This window comes from Entelurus aequoreus, linkage group LG16, assembly GCF_033978785.1.
Source record: "Entelurus aequoreus isolate RoL-2023_Sb linkage group LG16, RoL_Eaeq_v1.1, whole genome shotgun sequence".
Classification (NCBI taxonomy): domain Eukaryota; kingdom Metazoa; phylum Chordata; class Actinopteri; order Syngnathiformes; family Syngnathidae; genus Entelurus; species Entelurus aequoreus.
Genome location: NC_084746.1, coordinates 53,705,631 through 53,723,200, shown reverse-complemented (window position 1 = coordinate 53,723,200; position 17,570 = coordinate 53,705,631). Strand labels below are relative to the sequence as shown.

Genomic DNA, 17,570 nt, shown 5'->3' with positions numbered 1-17,570 from the left:
GTGATGATATATTCATTGTGTTTGTCTCTGTGCTGCACGGAGAAGCAGCAACATTCAGTCATCCATCTGAAACCATGGATGAATTAGTTAAATGACAAATTCTCCTAAATATCTTAAATGGAGCCGCGTCCCCGACGAGAGCTTGTCAGTTGTATTTTAAAGCCGTGTCATGATATGCTGCAAATCTCCACGGCTTTCTGTACAATATTACTTAACCAGAAGAAGCATGGATGATTTACTGTGGACTGGATGTAATTTTTATGAGCCTTCAAGATAGTAGGAGATAGGCTTCATCTTTCTTTTTTAAAACCCGCCTCCCTCTTTAGAGAGACTATCTTTGCTCGCGCAAATATTTGACTTCCTCTTCCTGTCTTCTGTATTTTTCTCTTACAGGTCCAAGTGACCCTGCCTGCAATAGGCGAGGAGTCCAAAAACCAGGGCCATGATTGGCTCTCCTGGCCCTGGTGGGCGTGCCTTAGTGCCATGGCCAAAGATGTGGTGGGGGGTCCTGGCTGCTTCTCTGGTAGCCGTCTTAACTTTGACGCTGCCAGGAAGTAGCCAGGCCTGCCCGCCGCGGTGCGAGTGCTCGGCTCAGCTGAGGTCGGTGTCGTGTCAGCGGCGGCGGCTCACCAACATCCCCGAAGGCATCCCCACCGAGACACAACTCCTGGATCTCAGCAAGAACCGACTCCGATGGGTACAACCAGGTGATCTGGCACCATACCCCCGGCTGGAGGAGGTAGATCTCAGTGAAAACCTCATCGCCACATTAGAGCCCAATTCCTTTGCCAGTCTGCCAGGTCTTAAAGTGCTGAAGTTACGAGGCAACCAGCTGAAGTTAGTGCCCATGGGGGCTTTTGCCAAGCTGGGCAATCTGACCAGCCTGGACCTGAGTGAAAACAAGATTGTCATTCTGCTGGACTACACTTTCCAAGACCTGAGGAGTCTAAAACACCTGGAAGTGGGAGACAATGACCTGGTTTATATTTCCCACAAGGTATGTCATGTCATTGGAGCTATGATAAGCATGACTGTATGAGGCTAGAAATTGCATTTGAAAGCTGCCGAAAGTTGTTGCCAAGCCAAAAATGCAACAGAAAGTTTGGATTGAGGACAATGAAACGAGTTAATACCGTACAAACGTATCCTCTAGCAGAGACATTTTTTTATTTTTTTATTTTTTTTATTTTAAAAAAAAAATGTTTATGAATTTATTAATCAATTCAAGAAAACAATACACAACAATACCATAACAATGCAATCCAATTCCAAAAGCAAAGCCGAGCCAGCAACATTCAGAATAGCAATAAACAGAGCAATTGAGGACACACAAACATGACACGGAACAATCTAAAAGTAGTGAAACAAAAATGAATATTATCAACAACAGTATCAATATAGTAACAATTTCAAAATAGCAGTGATTAAAAATCCCTCATTGATATTATCACTAAAAACATTAATTAAAAAAAAAAAAAAAAAAGAACAATAGTGTCACAGTGGCTTACACTTGCATTGCATCTCATAAACCCGACAACACACTGTGTCCAATATTTTCCACAATGATATAATAAGTCATATTTTGGTTCATTTAATAGTCAAAACAAATTTAAATAATGGATCCCATATTCCAATATATGACTCATTATTATCTAAACTAAATGCAGTTTGTTCTACTGATATCATCTCCATAGCTTGTGTGTACCAGTCAGTATGAGTTGGACTATCAACAGCTATCCATTTTTGTAATATTACCCTTTTTGTTATTATGCATATTGAAAGAAATGCATTTGTACTCTTTGATGACACGTTACTAAATTGATGGAGATCCCCAAGAATACAAGTTTGCAGTGTTATTGGGATGTTTATATTAAGGAATGTGATTGCTTCTTTTGTTGTTTTCAACCATAACTCTTTTATTCTCTGACATTCCCACCATAAATGAACAAGAGTTGCCTCGGCTGCCCGACACTTCATACATAACTTGCTATCTACTACACCCATTTTAAACAGCTGAGAAGATGTCAAATACAATCTATTCAAGATCTTAAATTGAGTCAGTTTATCTTTAATGCTTCTAAAGGGCTTATTGGCATTTTTCCAAATATCATTCCATGATATGTCTCTTTCATCTAAAATGTTTAAGTCCATCATCCATTTCCGAACACATGCATCATTTGCATTTCTAGTGTGGTGTTTATTTATTATTCCATAAAATAGTTTAATTAATTTCTTAAATGTATCTTGATTAAAAAGTGCATCTTCCAGTTCATGGCTATTTAAAGACATACTTTCAGAGGATATGCATTTATTCACAGCGTGTTTTAAAGAGATAAAATTTAAAAAATTATTTCTGGGTACATTATATTGATCAACTAAATCATTGAACGGTTTAAAAGAGTTTTTTATTAATAATATGATGAGGTTTAGTAATACCTCTGTCTTTCAATGTTGTCCATTTAACCACATTTTTACTAAAGATGATATTAGGATTGTACCAAAGCGGTTGATTTACAGATGTCATTGACTTGATTCCTAGTATTTTCTGACACAGTTTTAGAATGTTAAAGGTGGCTTCTATTGGGCTCTGCCTCAATTCATTAGGTATTTTTTTAACATAATATAAACTCCCCACATCAATGTCCAAATTCATTAACATATTTTTTTCTATGTTGATCCAGTCCTTATCTGCAGAAGAATGAAATAAGTGGCTTGCTTGTTCACAACCGAAGGAGATATAATGATGTAAGAAGTTTGGTCATTGTAGTCCTCCTTTATCTTGTGTACAAGACAACCTTAAGTATGAACATCTGGCCTTCCTTCCACACCATATAAAATGTGATATCATTGTATGTATTTTCTTAAACCAACTTTTATTAATTAGGACAGGCAGAGCCATTGATATCGAAGTAATCTGATGCGTAGTATTATTGCTGAATCACTGATTATATTTCCCTGGTGTTGCCTTTCATCGTCTTACAAGTTGAATATTTCATAACCATTACATTCTTTCAGTGCAAAAAGCCCAGCATTGTCTCTTCAAATAAATTCTCTGTTTACCAAATACACAGGCATTCTCGGGTCTGCTGGGACTGGAAGATCTCACCATAGCTCGCTGTAACCTGACATCCATTTCAGGCCAAACGTTGTCCTACCTACGCAGCCTCGTCACCCTTCGCCTACGTCACGTCAGCATTACGGCTCTTGAGGACCAGAACTTCCGAAAGCTCTCGAATCTTCGAGGTCTAGATATCGATCACTGGCCCTACCTGGAATACATCTCTCCTCTTAGTTTCCAGGGTCTTGACCTCCACTGGCTGTCCATTACAAACACCAACATCACCTCCGTCCCCTCTGGTTCCTTCAAAAACATGGTGCATCTAACGCACCTCAACATCTCCTACAACCCCATCACAACACTGGAGCCATGGGCCTTCAGAGACCTGATGAGGCTGAAGGAGCTAATCATGGTCAGCACAGGCTTGATGACGGTGGAGCCCCACGCCCTCGGAGGCCTCCGGCAGCTTCGGGTCCTCAACTTCTCATCAAATGACCTGCAGACGTTGGAAGAGGGTTCCTTCCACTCTGTCAACAGCCTGGAGACCCTCAGAGTGGATGGGAACCCTCTAATGTGTGACTGCCGTCTGTTGTGGATCCTGCAAAGGCGCAAGACCCTCAACTTTGACGGCAGGGTGCCTGTGTGTGCAGGGCCTGTGGAGGTGCAAGGGGTCAGCCTGAGTACCTTCACTGATTCTGCACTCTTTGATCATTTCACATGCCAGAAACCCAAAATACGCAACCGCAAGCTTCAGCAGGTAACAATGCATACTGTACATACAATCATTAAGTTTGAACTGTATGTATTACTTCAAGCCATTGCTATAGCTCAACTACATTCTTTGTCACAGTGTGCATGCCAGGGAAGTTACAGGCCAAGGCATCTGTGCCTCCTAGTGCTGGGTGGGTGTTGCTGTCCTGTAGAATTGCAAATGATATGCATGCTACTCCTTGAGAGAGAGTTTAAAGCATTACTCATGTTCGTGCTTCCTGGGACTGTCTCCGTCATTTTATTACTATATTATTATTAACCATCCAGAGGTTAGGCCATACTTGCCTACCCTCCCAAATTTTCCGGGAGACTCCCGAATTTCAGTGCCTCTCCCGAAAATCTCCCGGGCAACCATTCTCCCGAATTTCTCCCAATTTCCAGTCGGACAACTATATTGGGGGCGTGCCTTAAAGGCACTGCCTTTAGCGTTGTCTCTCACCTGAAAATATATATGTGTCCGTTATCCATAGGTTTATCTATAATCCATAAAGTAGGCAGGCACGGAGCTATTTCTCAGCGTGTGTTTATTCCAGCCGGCACGTTAATACACTGACACACAACATCCGGATTCCCATCATGCATTGGTTCAAAACTACGGCAAGTAGGTATGTCCAAAATTTCCAGCCGGACAAACAATATTGGGGGCGTGCCTTAAAGGCACTGCCTTTAGCGTCCTCTCACCTGAAAAGGAGACTATTATTTATGTCTCCATTATCCATAGGTTTATTTATAACCCATAACACGGTGGCCGAATGGATATAGTCACTCATGAACGCTCAGAGAAGCACAAGGCGGCGGCAACGCAGTATTATGGGCCACCTTGCAAGCAACATCCCGTTCTCATTTGCGGATGTTTTCAACAAATCCGTGAAGGATATGTTCCCGGATTCAGAGATTGCTCGCCAGTACTCAAATGGCAGAACAAAGGCTACTCAAATAGTGAAAGGTAAGTGTTTTCTAACAGTACAGTTAGTAGAACAACTGTGTTTTCATTACTGTGTACTGTACTAATATATATATATATATATATATATATATATATATATATATATATATATATATATATATATATATATATATATATATATATATATATATATATATATATATATATATATATATATATATATATATATATAAGAAATACTTTAATTTCAGTGAATTCTAGCTATAAATATACTCTTTCCCCCTTAACCCCGCCCACCCCCCCAATCTCCCGAATTCGGAGGTCTCAAGGTTGGCAAGTATGGGTTAGGCCCACCATAATAAATTCATTTTTTCCAGTTTTCAGTATTTCAACATGTATTTAACGTAGGGCTGTTAACGTTAATGCGTTAATTCACGTGATTTATTTTGAAAAATGAAGATTAATCTTTATTTCTTTCAACCACACTTTAACCCAAAAGGTGTTGTCACACGGTCAGTGATCAGGTCACACACCGGTGATCAGAGTGCGAGCGGTGGCCAATTGTGCTTCAAAACACGCTCTGAGGGAACTCGAGATACAACTAAGGTCATTTGTTTGGATTGCAGCGCCAAACTTTCTTATCATTCATCGGCGCACATCAACTTTAAAATACCATCTTAAAGCAAAACACCTACTTAAGGATGCCGCTAGCAAGAATGCTACTTTGACAGCAAACAGAGGACGACAAACGAACCTGGCGGAGTTTACCGGCATCAATCTTGTCATATAACAGATCATGTCAACTACAAAAAACCACATGTAGGCCACTTAACACCAAAAGCTGCAAGAAGTCATGCATATAACCACAGGTCATCACCTTAGATTGGCACAATTACGACAAGGATAAACAAACTGTACTGCACAAAAAAGAGAAACTACTGGCTGATGCGGAATTGATTTTGCATACCGGAGACCATGGAACCTCGGTAAGTAATCACAGCTACCTGTCCAAAAAAGACATCAGCGCTTTCGTCTGAAAAGGTAAATACGCTTGTTTGTTGAAATACCTGGCAAGGTGTGTGCTACAATCTCTATTAGTGTACATCCGTACCTTGTTTGCTAAATGATCACAAGGACTTTCAAATCGTGCATCTAATTCACTAAGTTGGGAGGAAATCAATGACTTGCAGTTGAATAAAACATTTTTTTAAATGTTGTAAATGACACTCTAAAACTAAAACTACATTTGTGTCCAAAAATGTGCATTTATTTAAATTCTGCAAGCAAATAATTTAACGGTGATTAATCATGATTAATCCAAATTCAAAATTGTGGTTTATCTGAATAAAAAATTTGACATTTGTTTGACAGTATTAAAGGCCTACTGAAATGAAATGTTCTTATTTAAACGGAGATAGCAGGTCCATTCTATGTGTCATACTTGATCATTTTGCGATATTGCCTTATTTTTGCTGATAGGATTTAGAAGAGAACATTGACGATAAAGTTCGCAACTTTTGGTCGCTGATAAAAAAGCCTTGCCTGTACCGGAAGTAGCGTGACGTCACAGGTTGTGGAGCTCCTCACATCTGCACATTGTTTACAATCATGGCCACCAGCAGCGTGAGCGATTCGGACCGAGAAAGCAACGATTACCCCATTAATTTGAGCGAGGATGAAAGATTCATGGATGAGGAAAGTGAGAGTGAAGGATTAGAGGGCAGTGGAAGCGATTCAGACAGGGATTATGCTGTGAGAGGCGGGTGGGACCTGATATTCAGCTGGGAATGACTAAAACAGTAAATAAACACAAGACATATATATACTCTATTAGCCACAACACAACCAGGCTTATATTTAATATGCCACAAATTAATCCCGCAAACAAACACCTCCCCCCTCCCGTCCATATAACCCGCCAATACAAATCAAACACCCGCACAACACACTCAATCCCACAGCCCAAAGTACCATTCACCTCCGCAAAGTTCATAGAGCACATATATTTCCCCAAAGTTACGTACGTGACATGCACATAGCGGCACGCACGTACGGGTAAGCCATCAAATGTTTGGAAGCCGCAGCTGCGTACTCACGGTAGCGCGTATCCAACTCAAAGTCCTCCTGGTTGTGTAGCTGCAGCCAGCCGCTAATACACCGATCCCACCTACAGCTTTCTTCTGTGCTGTCTCCATTGTTCATTAAACAAATTGCAAAAGATTCACCAACACAGATGTCCAGAATACTGTGGAATTTTGCCATGAAAACAGACGACTTAATAGCTGGCCACCATGCTGTCCCAATATGTCCGCACAATCCGTGACGTCGCCCGCAAACGTCATCATACCGAGACGTTTTCAGCAGAATATTTCACGGGAAATTAATCTAACCCGGCCGTATTGGCATGTGTTGCAATGTTAAGATTTCATCATTGATGTATAAACTATCAGACTGTGTGGTCGCTAGTAGTGGCTTTCAGTAGGCCTTTAATTTAAAAGTCAATTACAATATGATATGTATTCTCTACACAATTTGTTTGACAGTACTCATTTAAAGTTCAATTACAATATGACATATATTCTCTACAACATTCTTTTCACCAAGCAGTACAGTTTGGTTCAGTTCAATACTTGACATGTTTTATTGCGTTTTAATCCACATGACCAAACAGTTCTTCGGAGCTGTTTGCCTAGACCGGTGGATCGTATGGCATTCAAAAAATAAATGTCACTCATCTATTCTATCCCCACTAAGACATTTGTCACTTGATTGACAAACACAGCAACCGTGAGTCTTGATGCTAGCTCAAAATTTAAAAAAAAAAGGACAGGATGCAAGAAGTTTTGATTTGAATGCAGCCTCTCTCTTCTACACAACACAACCATCAAGAGCCCAAAGACCAACTGCACTGTCCTGGCCTTCACAATAAAATCACTAGACGCTTTATCCTCTCTGAAAATAAGAGTCTCACAAAAATAGTCTAAAGAGCTAAAGAGTATAAAAATGAGTTACGGAGCAAGACAAAGTAGGAAGCTAAAAAGCGACCACTTTCATATGGAATGTCTTCGAAAGTTCTTTAATGTCAATGTTTCCATGCATGCAAGACATAAAGATTGGAGATACCATTCCCTTCTCACCCTGAGAAAAGGGACAAGCTCAGGAAGATTGTCATTTGGAATGAGCAGAAAAGGAAATGAAAGAAATGCCATGTTGTCTTTACAAAACAAAAACCTTCAGCAAAACAACTCAAATCCAGTGAGGGAAAAACAACACTGACTGATTGTGAACTTTGCTAAAGTCCCTAAGACCAACAAGAGCCCCAGTCTCTGGTCATCTGTCCCTGCTCTCTTTTGGCCCTCGGTCTATAGCCATTTTTATTCACAATGATATATTTAAAGCTCTGGAACTGATAACCAACTACTGTCTGATTCCATTTAGACGTATATTTATCTGTAGTTCAATTTATCAGTAGTTATATTTATCAATAGTTATATTTATCAGTAGTTATATTTATCAGTAGTTATATTTATCTGTAGTTATATTTATCAGTAGTTATATTTATCTGTAGTTATATTTATCAGTAGTTATATTTATCTGTAGTTATATTTATCAGTAGTTATATTTATCAGTAGTTATATTTATCTGTAGTTATATTTATCAGTAGTTATATTTATCAATAGTTATATTTATCAGTAGTTATATTTATCAGTAGTTATATTTATCGGTAGTTATATTTATCAATAGTTATATTTATCAGTAGCCTGCTGAAAAAGTCTGATCTACTTTATTCTCATTCTTTGTTACTGGAGAACAGTGTAAGTAAACACTTGGTTCTCCAAGTACCACCATAATGTAGTGTAGTAGACCTAAGTATTCATTAAGTACCACAATAATGACAACATTAAATACAGTAGTGTAGTAGACCTAAGTATTCATTAAAAACAAGGCAGTGGTTTTATTTAACAAGTATATTTAATAGTTGTGGCCACTGTAACATTACACCCAGTTTGAACAGTAACACTGTGTATGAATTTTGTAAAATAAAACTGTGTACTTTAATCAAGGGATTCTCTTGCGTACCACTAGAGCAGGGGTCGGCAACCCGCGGCTCCGGAGCCGCATGCGGCTCTTTGACCACTCTGATGCGGCTCAGCTGCATACTTGCCGACCCTCCCGGTTTTCCCCGTATACTTAACGACCCCCCCGACTTTCCCAGGAGACTGCCTCTCCTAGAAATCTCCCAGGGCAAATATTATCCTATTTTCACTCTAATTACTTAATCAAGGGCGTGCCCTAATGGCACTGCATTAATTGTCCTCTATAGCATTTACAAACAGCGTGCCAGCCCGGCCACATGTTATATGTTGCTTTTACTTGCACACGTAGGCGACAGCAAGGCATACTTAGTCATCAGCCACACAGCTTACACTGACGGTAGCCTTATAAAACAACTTTAACACTGTTACGTTACAAATATGCGCCACACTGTGAACCCACACCAAAAAAGAATGACAAACACATTTCTGGAGAACATCCGCACCGTAACACAACACAACAAATACCCAGAATCCCATGCAGCCCTAACTCTTCCGGTCTACATTATACACCCCCGCTACCACCAAACCCCCCCACACATCAAACCCCCCCCCCCCGCCCCCTCTCCGTGCGTCGGTTGAGCGGAAGAGTTAGGGCAGCATGGGATTCTGGGTATTTGTTGTGTTGTGTTTATGTTGTGTTACAGTGCAGATGTTCTCCAGAAATGTGTTTGTCATTCTTTTTTGGTGTGGGTTGAAAGTGTGGCGCATATTTGTAATGTAACAGTGTTAAAGTTGTTTTTGTACGGCTACCGTCAGTGTAAGCTGTGTGGCTGTTGAACTAGTACGCCTTCCTGGCACTTACGTGAGCAAGTAAAAGCTGCATTCAACATGTGGCCAAGCAGGTATGCTGTTTGGGCAGGCTGTAGAGGGCGCTAAAAGCAGTGCCAGCATGTCCTGAAATTTGGGAGTCTCCCGGAAAATTGAGAGGGTTGGCAAGAAAGACGCTATCAAGCGCCATTCAATTAAAAGTCGCGGGCCGCACTAACATTAAATTTCCATATTAAGATGCGTGCCGGTGCGTGTGTCAGAGACCCCTGGTTAACATAGTGCAAAGCAATTTAAGCTTTGTATGCGGTGTTTTTCATTTTAAATTATCAAAAAAATTTTGTGGCTCCCATTGTTTTCTTTAATTTGTGAAACTTTCCAAAATGGCTCTTTGAGTGGTAAAGGTTGCTGACCCCTGCACTAGGGGTACACATACCACAGTTTGAGGATCCCTGAATTGCCAGTTTGAAATCAATTGAATGGTCAAGCCAAGAATGTAAATAAAATAGAATCCTAAGCAAATAATAACATTGAGGTGGCAGCTTAGGTCATGGAGGCAATGGAAGCTTCATTGAGGTTTGATAGCATTTCAACAGTAAACAAAGTGGGGGAGGTCATTAACTGTCCTTCCTCCCACAGGTGAGCGCTCGGGAGGGCCAACCCGTGAGTTTCTTCTGTCGTGCTGAAGGGGAACCAGCTCCCGCCATCATCTGGATTTCCCCGCAGCGCCGACGGATCACCGCTAAGAGTTTGGGCCGCATCACGGTTCTCCCGAGTGGCACCCTGGAGATCCGCTACGCCCAGCTGACCGACAGCGGAACCTACATCTGCATCGCCAGCAACGCCGGAGGCAACGACACCTACTTCGCCACACTCACAGTACGCGGCCAACCGCTGGACGCCGCCTCAGCCTTTTTTCTCAACCGCTCTCTGTACAGCGGCGAGTTCTTCAACGACACTAACTTGAACAGCACTCGGGTTTTCCTCAAGTTCACCCTGGACCTGACAACCATCCTGGTCTCCACGGCCATGGGTTGCATCACCTTCCTGGGAGTGGTGCTCTTCTGTTTCCTGCTGCTGTTCGTGTGGAGCAGAGGACGCGGCCAACGCAAGAACTTCACGGTGGAGTACTCCTTCCGGAAGTCCGAGCCCGCCACCGGGAGCACAACCGGAGGCACCAGGAAGTTCAACATGAAGATGATATGAAACAACGCAGCCAGGGGTCCCTCGGGGGAGGCATGAGCACGTCCCAAAACATTCGCACACAGCTGTTGACTCGCACTAAAACTAACAACATCCAAGTTGACTCGCACTAAAACTAAGAACATCCAAGTTGACTTGCACTAAAACTAAGAACATCCAAGTTGACTCGCACTAAAACTAAGAACATCCAAGTTGACTCGCACTAAAACTAAGAACATCCAAGTTGACTCGCACTAAAACTAAGAACATCCAAGTTGACTCGCACTAAAACTAAGAACATCCAAGTTGACTTGCACTAAAACTAAGAACATCCAAGTTGACTTGCACTAAAACTAAGAACATCCAAGTTGACTCGCACTAAAACTAAGAACATCCAAGTTGACTCGCACTAAAACTAAGAACATCCAAGTAGCCCTGACTGAGGTCAATTAGCTAAATGAACTGGCCATTGGAATAAGGTTTGTGTTGCTGATACTTGATTGAGGTATAACTAATACTTCTTTGTTTTCTATAGTCAGATTGTCTTCCCTTCCTTACAGAGAGCTCAAAGCCTTCATTTGTAGAGTTTTTCAGAAGAAATCAAAGCTTCCATTGGATTGAGGCTTTATTTGGCTATGTTGCGACAACTTTAGCTGTGTGAGTTTGGGACGAGCACACTGGCCAACAATTGCCACGACATCCTGTGTCCAAGGGATTTGTTTTTTCACAAGCCCGTTGGACACAGGGCGCCATGGTAACCAAGGCAACCAACACAACAGAGAGCATTGGGACAAGAGGGTTTTAAGGGTAGGAAGGAGGAGGTCATCTTCTTCTTGAAAAAATACATTTGGCCCCCAAGCTCCTGGCCCCAGCTCTCTGCTGCGTGGTTGGACGTCTGACTTTCCAAGCGCTGCCAGGGGGAGCAGCCTGGAGAGTTGGCCCCCACTCAGAGGCAGACAGAGGACACACCTGGCTGGCATACATGTTCTCTCAGGAAACGCTAGGTAGAGTGGGTATAACATTCCAGCAATAATGCGTGTAGAGCCATGAAAATGCAACTCATTCCCTGGGGATGTGAGAAACTAAGCCATAGTAATTGCGCTTGTTTTTATACAGTAATTCACACAACAAACTGAGAATAATTGAAAGGATAATGAATTCAAACAAATCCCAACGGTGTCTGCCTCTGACATGGTCCAGTGTGCAAATGTCTCTGCCCCCCTAGCCCAGTGCATCCCCCCTACCTTCCCTGTACACCCCCCACTGGGTCCTCCTTTCGGGAGGGGTCCCTGGCTGGAGACTGCGGATTGAAAATGTAAATGAAGTGGTGTGAACCCTACCCACGCCATGGTGTAGTGGAGAGTCGTACTGTGTTTTGTTGTTTGTTATTTCTCACAGCGGGTCTGTTGTTTGTCCTCCTATTTTCATTTCCTGGGTTGTTGTGGTTCATACTTGGCACTTTCAAAGCTCCCATTCCTCCATGCAGGGCTGTTCTGTTCTCAACACATCAGCAGGTCTTTGCTGTAAAACACACCTCATTGTCACTTTTGGGTCAGTCTACCTAAATGCGGGGCTGTATAACCATCAGTCACTACCATCCATCCATCTTCTTCCACTTATCCAAGGTCAGGTTGCGGGGTCAGCGCCCAAGCAAAGAAGTCCAGACTCTCCTCTCCCCAACAACTTCATCCAGCACCTCCCAGGGTATCCTGAGGCGTTCTCAGGCCATCTGGGAGACATACTGTATTTTTCAGACCATAGGGCGCACCGGATTATAAGGCGCACTGCCGATGAGCGGGTCTATTCAGGTTTATTTTCATACGAAAGGCGCACAAGATTATAAGGCGCATTAAAGGGGTCATATTAAGATTATTTTCTACATTTAAAAGACTTCCTTGTGGTCTACATAACATGTAATGGTGGTTCTTTGTTCAAAATGTTGCATAAATGATGTTTTACAAGTCACTTTTTGACCGTTGCCTCAGGATGCGTCGTTTTATGGGCGGTCTTATTTACGTGCCTCCACTTGGACATCGTCTTCTCCCCGTCATCTTTGTTGTAGCGGTGTAGCGTGCAAGGACAGGAGTGGAAGAAGTGTCAAAAGATGGCGCTAACTGTTTTAATGACATTCGCACTTTACTTCAATCAATAACGGAGCAGCATCTCCTCATCCGTGGCTCACTAGTGCAACAACACCCGAAATGTGTCCCGTGAAAAACTGTCCAAATGGAACTCTCTAATAACTAAACTTCCGTGGGTGAGTTATATAAAGTCACTACACTGGTAGTTTTTAGCACTTCCATAGCGAGTCTACTGACAGATATAAGTAAGAACTTGACACTACTTTATATTAGAAATGGCAACAGTGGAGGATGAATGTCACATAACAAGAAGATGGAAAAAAAGAAGAAACTTATCGACTACGGCGTCGGCACGGACTACACTGGCGATCACGCACATATTTTCAGGACTTATGCAGATCCCAAATACACATCAGCCTGAACTGGAAGGTAAGAAAAGTTGGTTTTGCATAATATTGCAAAACAAAACGCCAGATAATATGTTTCCTAATAGGTGCCCTTTTAGAGTCCTCATACCCAATCTACCTCATAATAATACTTTATGTTGAATCACAGTACGTCTGACTATGGTAGTCGTAATGCTCCGACAATCCATCAAGCGGTGCGGCTTTGTAGCTGACCAAAGTCGTACTAAAACATTTTGACAGATTTCTGAGCGCCGTGTGCAATGTTCTATGTATTCCATTGAACTTTAAAGTTTTGGTGTTGTTTACTGGCGTCATCTTGCAGTGCACACGTATCTCTTATTTGTGACTGCCATCTACTGGTCCACTTATTATTATACCATGTCCCAAATAAAATTGCTTTGAGGTCAGTAAGCACAACCAGAATTATTGTGTACATTAGGCGCACTGAGTTATAAGGTGCACTGTCAATTTTTGAGAAAATGAAATTATTTTAAGTGCGCCTTATAGTCTGAAAAATACGGTCCCCCCCCCCCCCCCCCCCCCAACGTGTCATGGGTCTTCCCCGTGGTCTCCCACCAGTCGGAAACACCTGCCCAAAGATGCCCAAACCACCTAATCAGTCACGACCAATACCTCACTAAATGATATTACAGTGTTTATTTAACACCCCTGGTATCGTGTTCCTGGTAACAAAAATCTTGTCTCATTTTTTAAACATTACTTTGGTATTTGAAAAGTCCTTCTTGCAGAGTGTGTAGAACACTTTTTGCTGCTTGAATTCTCCATCATGTTTTTTTTTGCACTGAAATGTCCCATAGAGAGGACCAATGTGCTTCTTTAGCGTCTTCCATATTGACTCGTTAGCTTCTGCAGCCCGATCAACTGCCTGGTTGTGCATACGCCACACGGCAGATTACTTTATTCAAAAATAATCTTATTGTTGTTTGCGTAAACAAGTGCATGTAAAATGTCAATTACTTAATGACATTATATACAATTTTACCACAATTGTAGTCCGAGTCCCTTCGTGTGCCATCAAAGATGATAGTTGCAAATTTCTCCAGATATTGGCATTGTTTCCTGTGTTCAATTTGGTAAATGTACCTACAGGGATCAAATCCTGGTAGTGCTTGTGCCAGAAACATGAAAACATAAAGTTCCACATCATGTTAAATTTCCTATTTTGCACTAAAAACAGAAATGATTGAATAATTTCATTCCCAGGGATTTGTTGTAATACAGAACACGGATCAAATCCAATTCAGATTTGACTTTTTTAATTATGACAAAATGGTTTTACATGAATACAAACGTGTGGACAAAATGTTGTAATGTGGGAGAGAGCCTCAGAATAAAAGTGGCCTGTTGGCTCTGATAAGCCAAGACACCGCTTGGACTAACTGCCTGACGGGAACCTTTCAGGGATTTGGAGTCATTCTGCCATGCAAACGGATTACTTGTGTTTACATTTTATTCCGATGAATGTGCATTAAAGTGTTAAAGGAGCTGTTTGTAACATTTATAGAGTGCACTAACTTTCCAAAGTGTTTTAAGCATTATAGCCCGCCTTCTTAGCATGTAATGATGCAACTACGCCCATACGTAACACATGGATGAGCTTTGAGTGCTGCTAGCTATTTAGCACTAATTTAGCTGACGTTAGCCATCACTGAATGAATTTCCGCAAAGTAGTAATCATCAATTATGAATCAAATATTCTCATAGCTAGAGCATAAAAAAACTATTTACGACCTTCTAAAAATGTTTTTGACATTCTTCGAGTCCTCTAGACATGAAATAACAGCCTTTTGTCACCTCTGCACTCTTTTAATCCAATCAAGTAATGTTGCCTGAGACTGAGCCAAGCAGGGGCCACAAAGCTGAGCAAGTTGCAGTTGGGACAACCCTACTTTATAATCAATGACTTGCTCAGTCCTGTTAGTGAATGAGAAAAGGTCAACATTTTGTATGCCAAAGCCAATGTTGAGAACAGAACTCCCCCATCATGGTTGCTTCCTCTCCCTCTGCCAAGCCACTTGTGTTTCCATGCGTCACATCCCTAAGTGGAAACTAGCTTTAGAGGACATCAAGAATGTCCACAGTGTTTTGCAACGGTGTTATTGTGTAAGAGTAGTTACAGGTGAGATTTATTGTTTATCTTCCTTCTCCGTCTCCTCTTGTCCATCCCCTTGCCTTCACAAATGTGGGCACCCTCCTTGTTCCAGTTCACAGTATTAGGCTGGAGTATGGTTGTGTGGTAGTAGACACTGTACTGTGTGGTCTTTGACTCAATTGTTGTCGTCCTATGACTTGTGGCTCTTCTAAATGCCAGTTGTTAGATGGGTGAAGTAAAAAAAAAATGAAAGGGGTGACCCAGGTTTCCTTAGAAAAAACTCCCGCTCCTCCAATAGCATCACTGGGACTTTCCTGCTCTGGACTGTGGTACCCTTTCCCTGAGCGTGAAAGACTTCTGCATGTGTTTTGTTACACCTGAAGAGCAAAAGCCACCATCCGACTTCTTTGACACGCCCTGGTCAAGGTTGGAAAGCGCTTGTGTCCATTCCAAAAGAATCTGCTAGTCTACAGCTTCATTGCCAACGTTTCTGCAAGGAGGCGAACGCCTTTTAATCGACTTGACACGTTCCCCAGCTTTTTCTCCACAAAGCCCTAAAGTTGCTTTAAAGTGGAAGCCGTGGCCTCAGTCTCAGCTGGATTCATCTCCTCTGCTGTGATTGTTGAGAAAATAGGCTTAGCAATACACCCCCCACCACCGACTTGCCTTGCCTGCCCGGGGTTGGTTTACCATCGTGGTGACGCAGCAGTCTCTCTATTAGGAAATGTTCCAATGGGGGATGCTTCAAACTGAGAGCAAAAAAAGAAAATAATCATCATCAGTTAGTGTTGAATTATTTAGTTTATTGTGTTTTGAGAGTCATTTTGAGTCATTTAAAAGAGGCTGTCATAGATGTCACCTTTGAGATTGAGGGTTTAAAGCCCTGGCCTTCTGTCGCTGGGCCTGGAAATGAATCCAGCTCCCACAGCTGCTATTTGGATTGGATTAGACTTGAGTTGAGTTACCATAGCTGAGAGGAGCATTAATAGGATGACAGGGAAACAAGCTTGACTGATTTGGTGATTACTTAGCCTATTAGTCACATTCCCAAAACAGAAATACTGGCTTCTAATTTGGCCAAAAAAAATACAAGGCAAAGCGCAAATAGAGACACATTGTTATTGACCTATATTTAATTTTGGAGTGATGCTATGGCTGCATTGCTTGGACTGGACCTACAACTGCTTCAAATAACCTTGACCGGGTTTCTTTTTAGTGGGGCAGTACTCCCCTCTAGTGGCCACAGGGTGTAAAAGCAAGATATTCTGCTGCTCTTAGACAACAGCGTTTGGTTGCTGATTTTTGAAAACAATGACGAAGAGACCAAATAGAGCCTCCAGTTGTTCAAAATTCATGAGAAAACTTCATTAAATCAAAACAAATCTCCCCCAGATGAAGAAAAAATGTGTTTTTGTGGTCATAGCAGGTGAAATATATTTTCTAATCAGTCATTGCCAAACTGTGTCTATAAGTGTTGCTGTTTAAAAGTAACCACCACATGAAGATAATCAAACAAGTCTGGACATAAAGACGTGAGATGACATAAATCTCAACGCACAAAAAAGTGTAGCTAATATTACAACAACTGATGGATTTTGTGTGGGGATCAGATGATCAGTGTAATTGATCTACAATCATCTGGTGGAGAGATAGGCTTTGGTTTATTGTAGCTTTTAATAGGAATCAAGAACCCGTTGGTGTCATGGAGTGTATTAGTGTCATTTATGAAGCTGTTATTTAAGAGAGTTGCACTGGAATAGGAAATAGACAATATCTCTTTTGATCTTGTTCTTTTGTTGCAGGGCCTTTTTTTTAATGCAGAGCCAAACTGTTCCTGCATGTCAAACTGAACGGCTGAGCACAGCTCTAGCTCATATAAGAGACTGTTATGAAGCACATCTGGACTCACTGCACATCTGTGTATATTAGTATATATAGTGTCATCCCACTCTGTAGACTTTATTGCCATGTCTGACAGAGGAAAATGACTGTTGATTGTAAATATTGTAGCTATATAGATTTGACTCGTAAGTAGAGTGCTCCTTTTCTCCAGGGATGTTTTGCTCAGTCAGTGCCATAGCTGCTTGCTCTCTGTTGGAAGGAAAAGACTATCATGTGTAATTGCCAATAATAATAATCATTTTAAAAAACATGACTTTCTTTTTATATACTGTCGGTCTTGTAATGTA

General features: G+C 41.6%; 1 protein-coding gene across 1 annotated transcript; it reads left to right on the top strand.

Annotated features, from left to right (window-relative positions):
- The first annotated feature begins 333 nt into the window (after nucleotides 1-333).
- Nucleotides 334-13,794, top strand: LOC133631192 (leucine-rich repeat and immunoglobulin-like domain-containing nogo receptor-interacting protein 3). The gene is made up of 3 exons (XM_062023350.1): nucleotides 334-997; nucleotides 3,072-3,815; nucleotides 10,238-13,794. Exons 1-3 carry the CDS (start codon nucleotides 443-445, stop codon nucleotides 10,802-10,804), a joined length of 1,866 nt encoding a protein of 621 aa, XP_061879334.1. The 5' UTR covers nucleotides 334-442; the 3' UTR covers nucleotides 10,805-13,794.
- The last annotated feature ends 3,776 nt before the right edge of the window (nucleotides 13,795-17,570 follow it).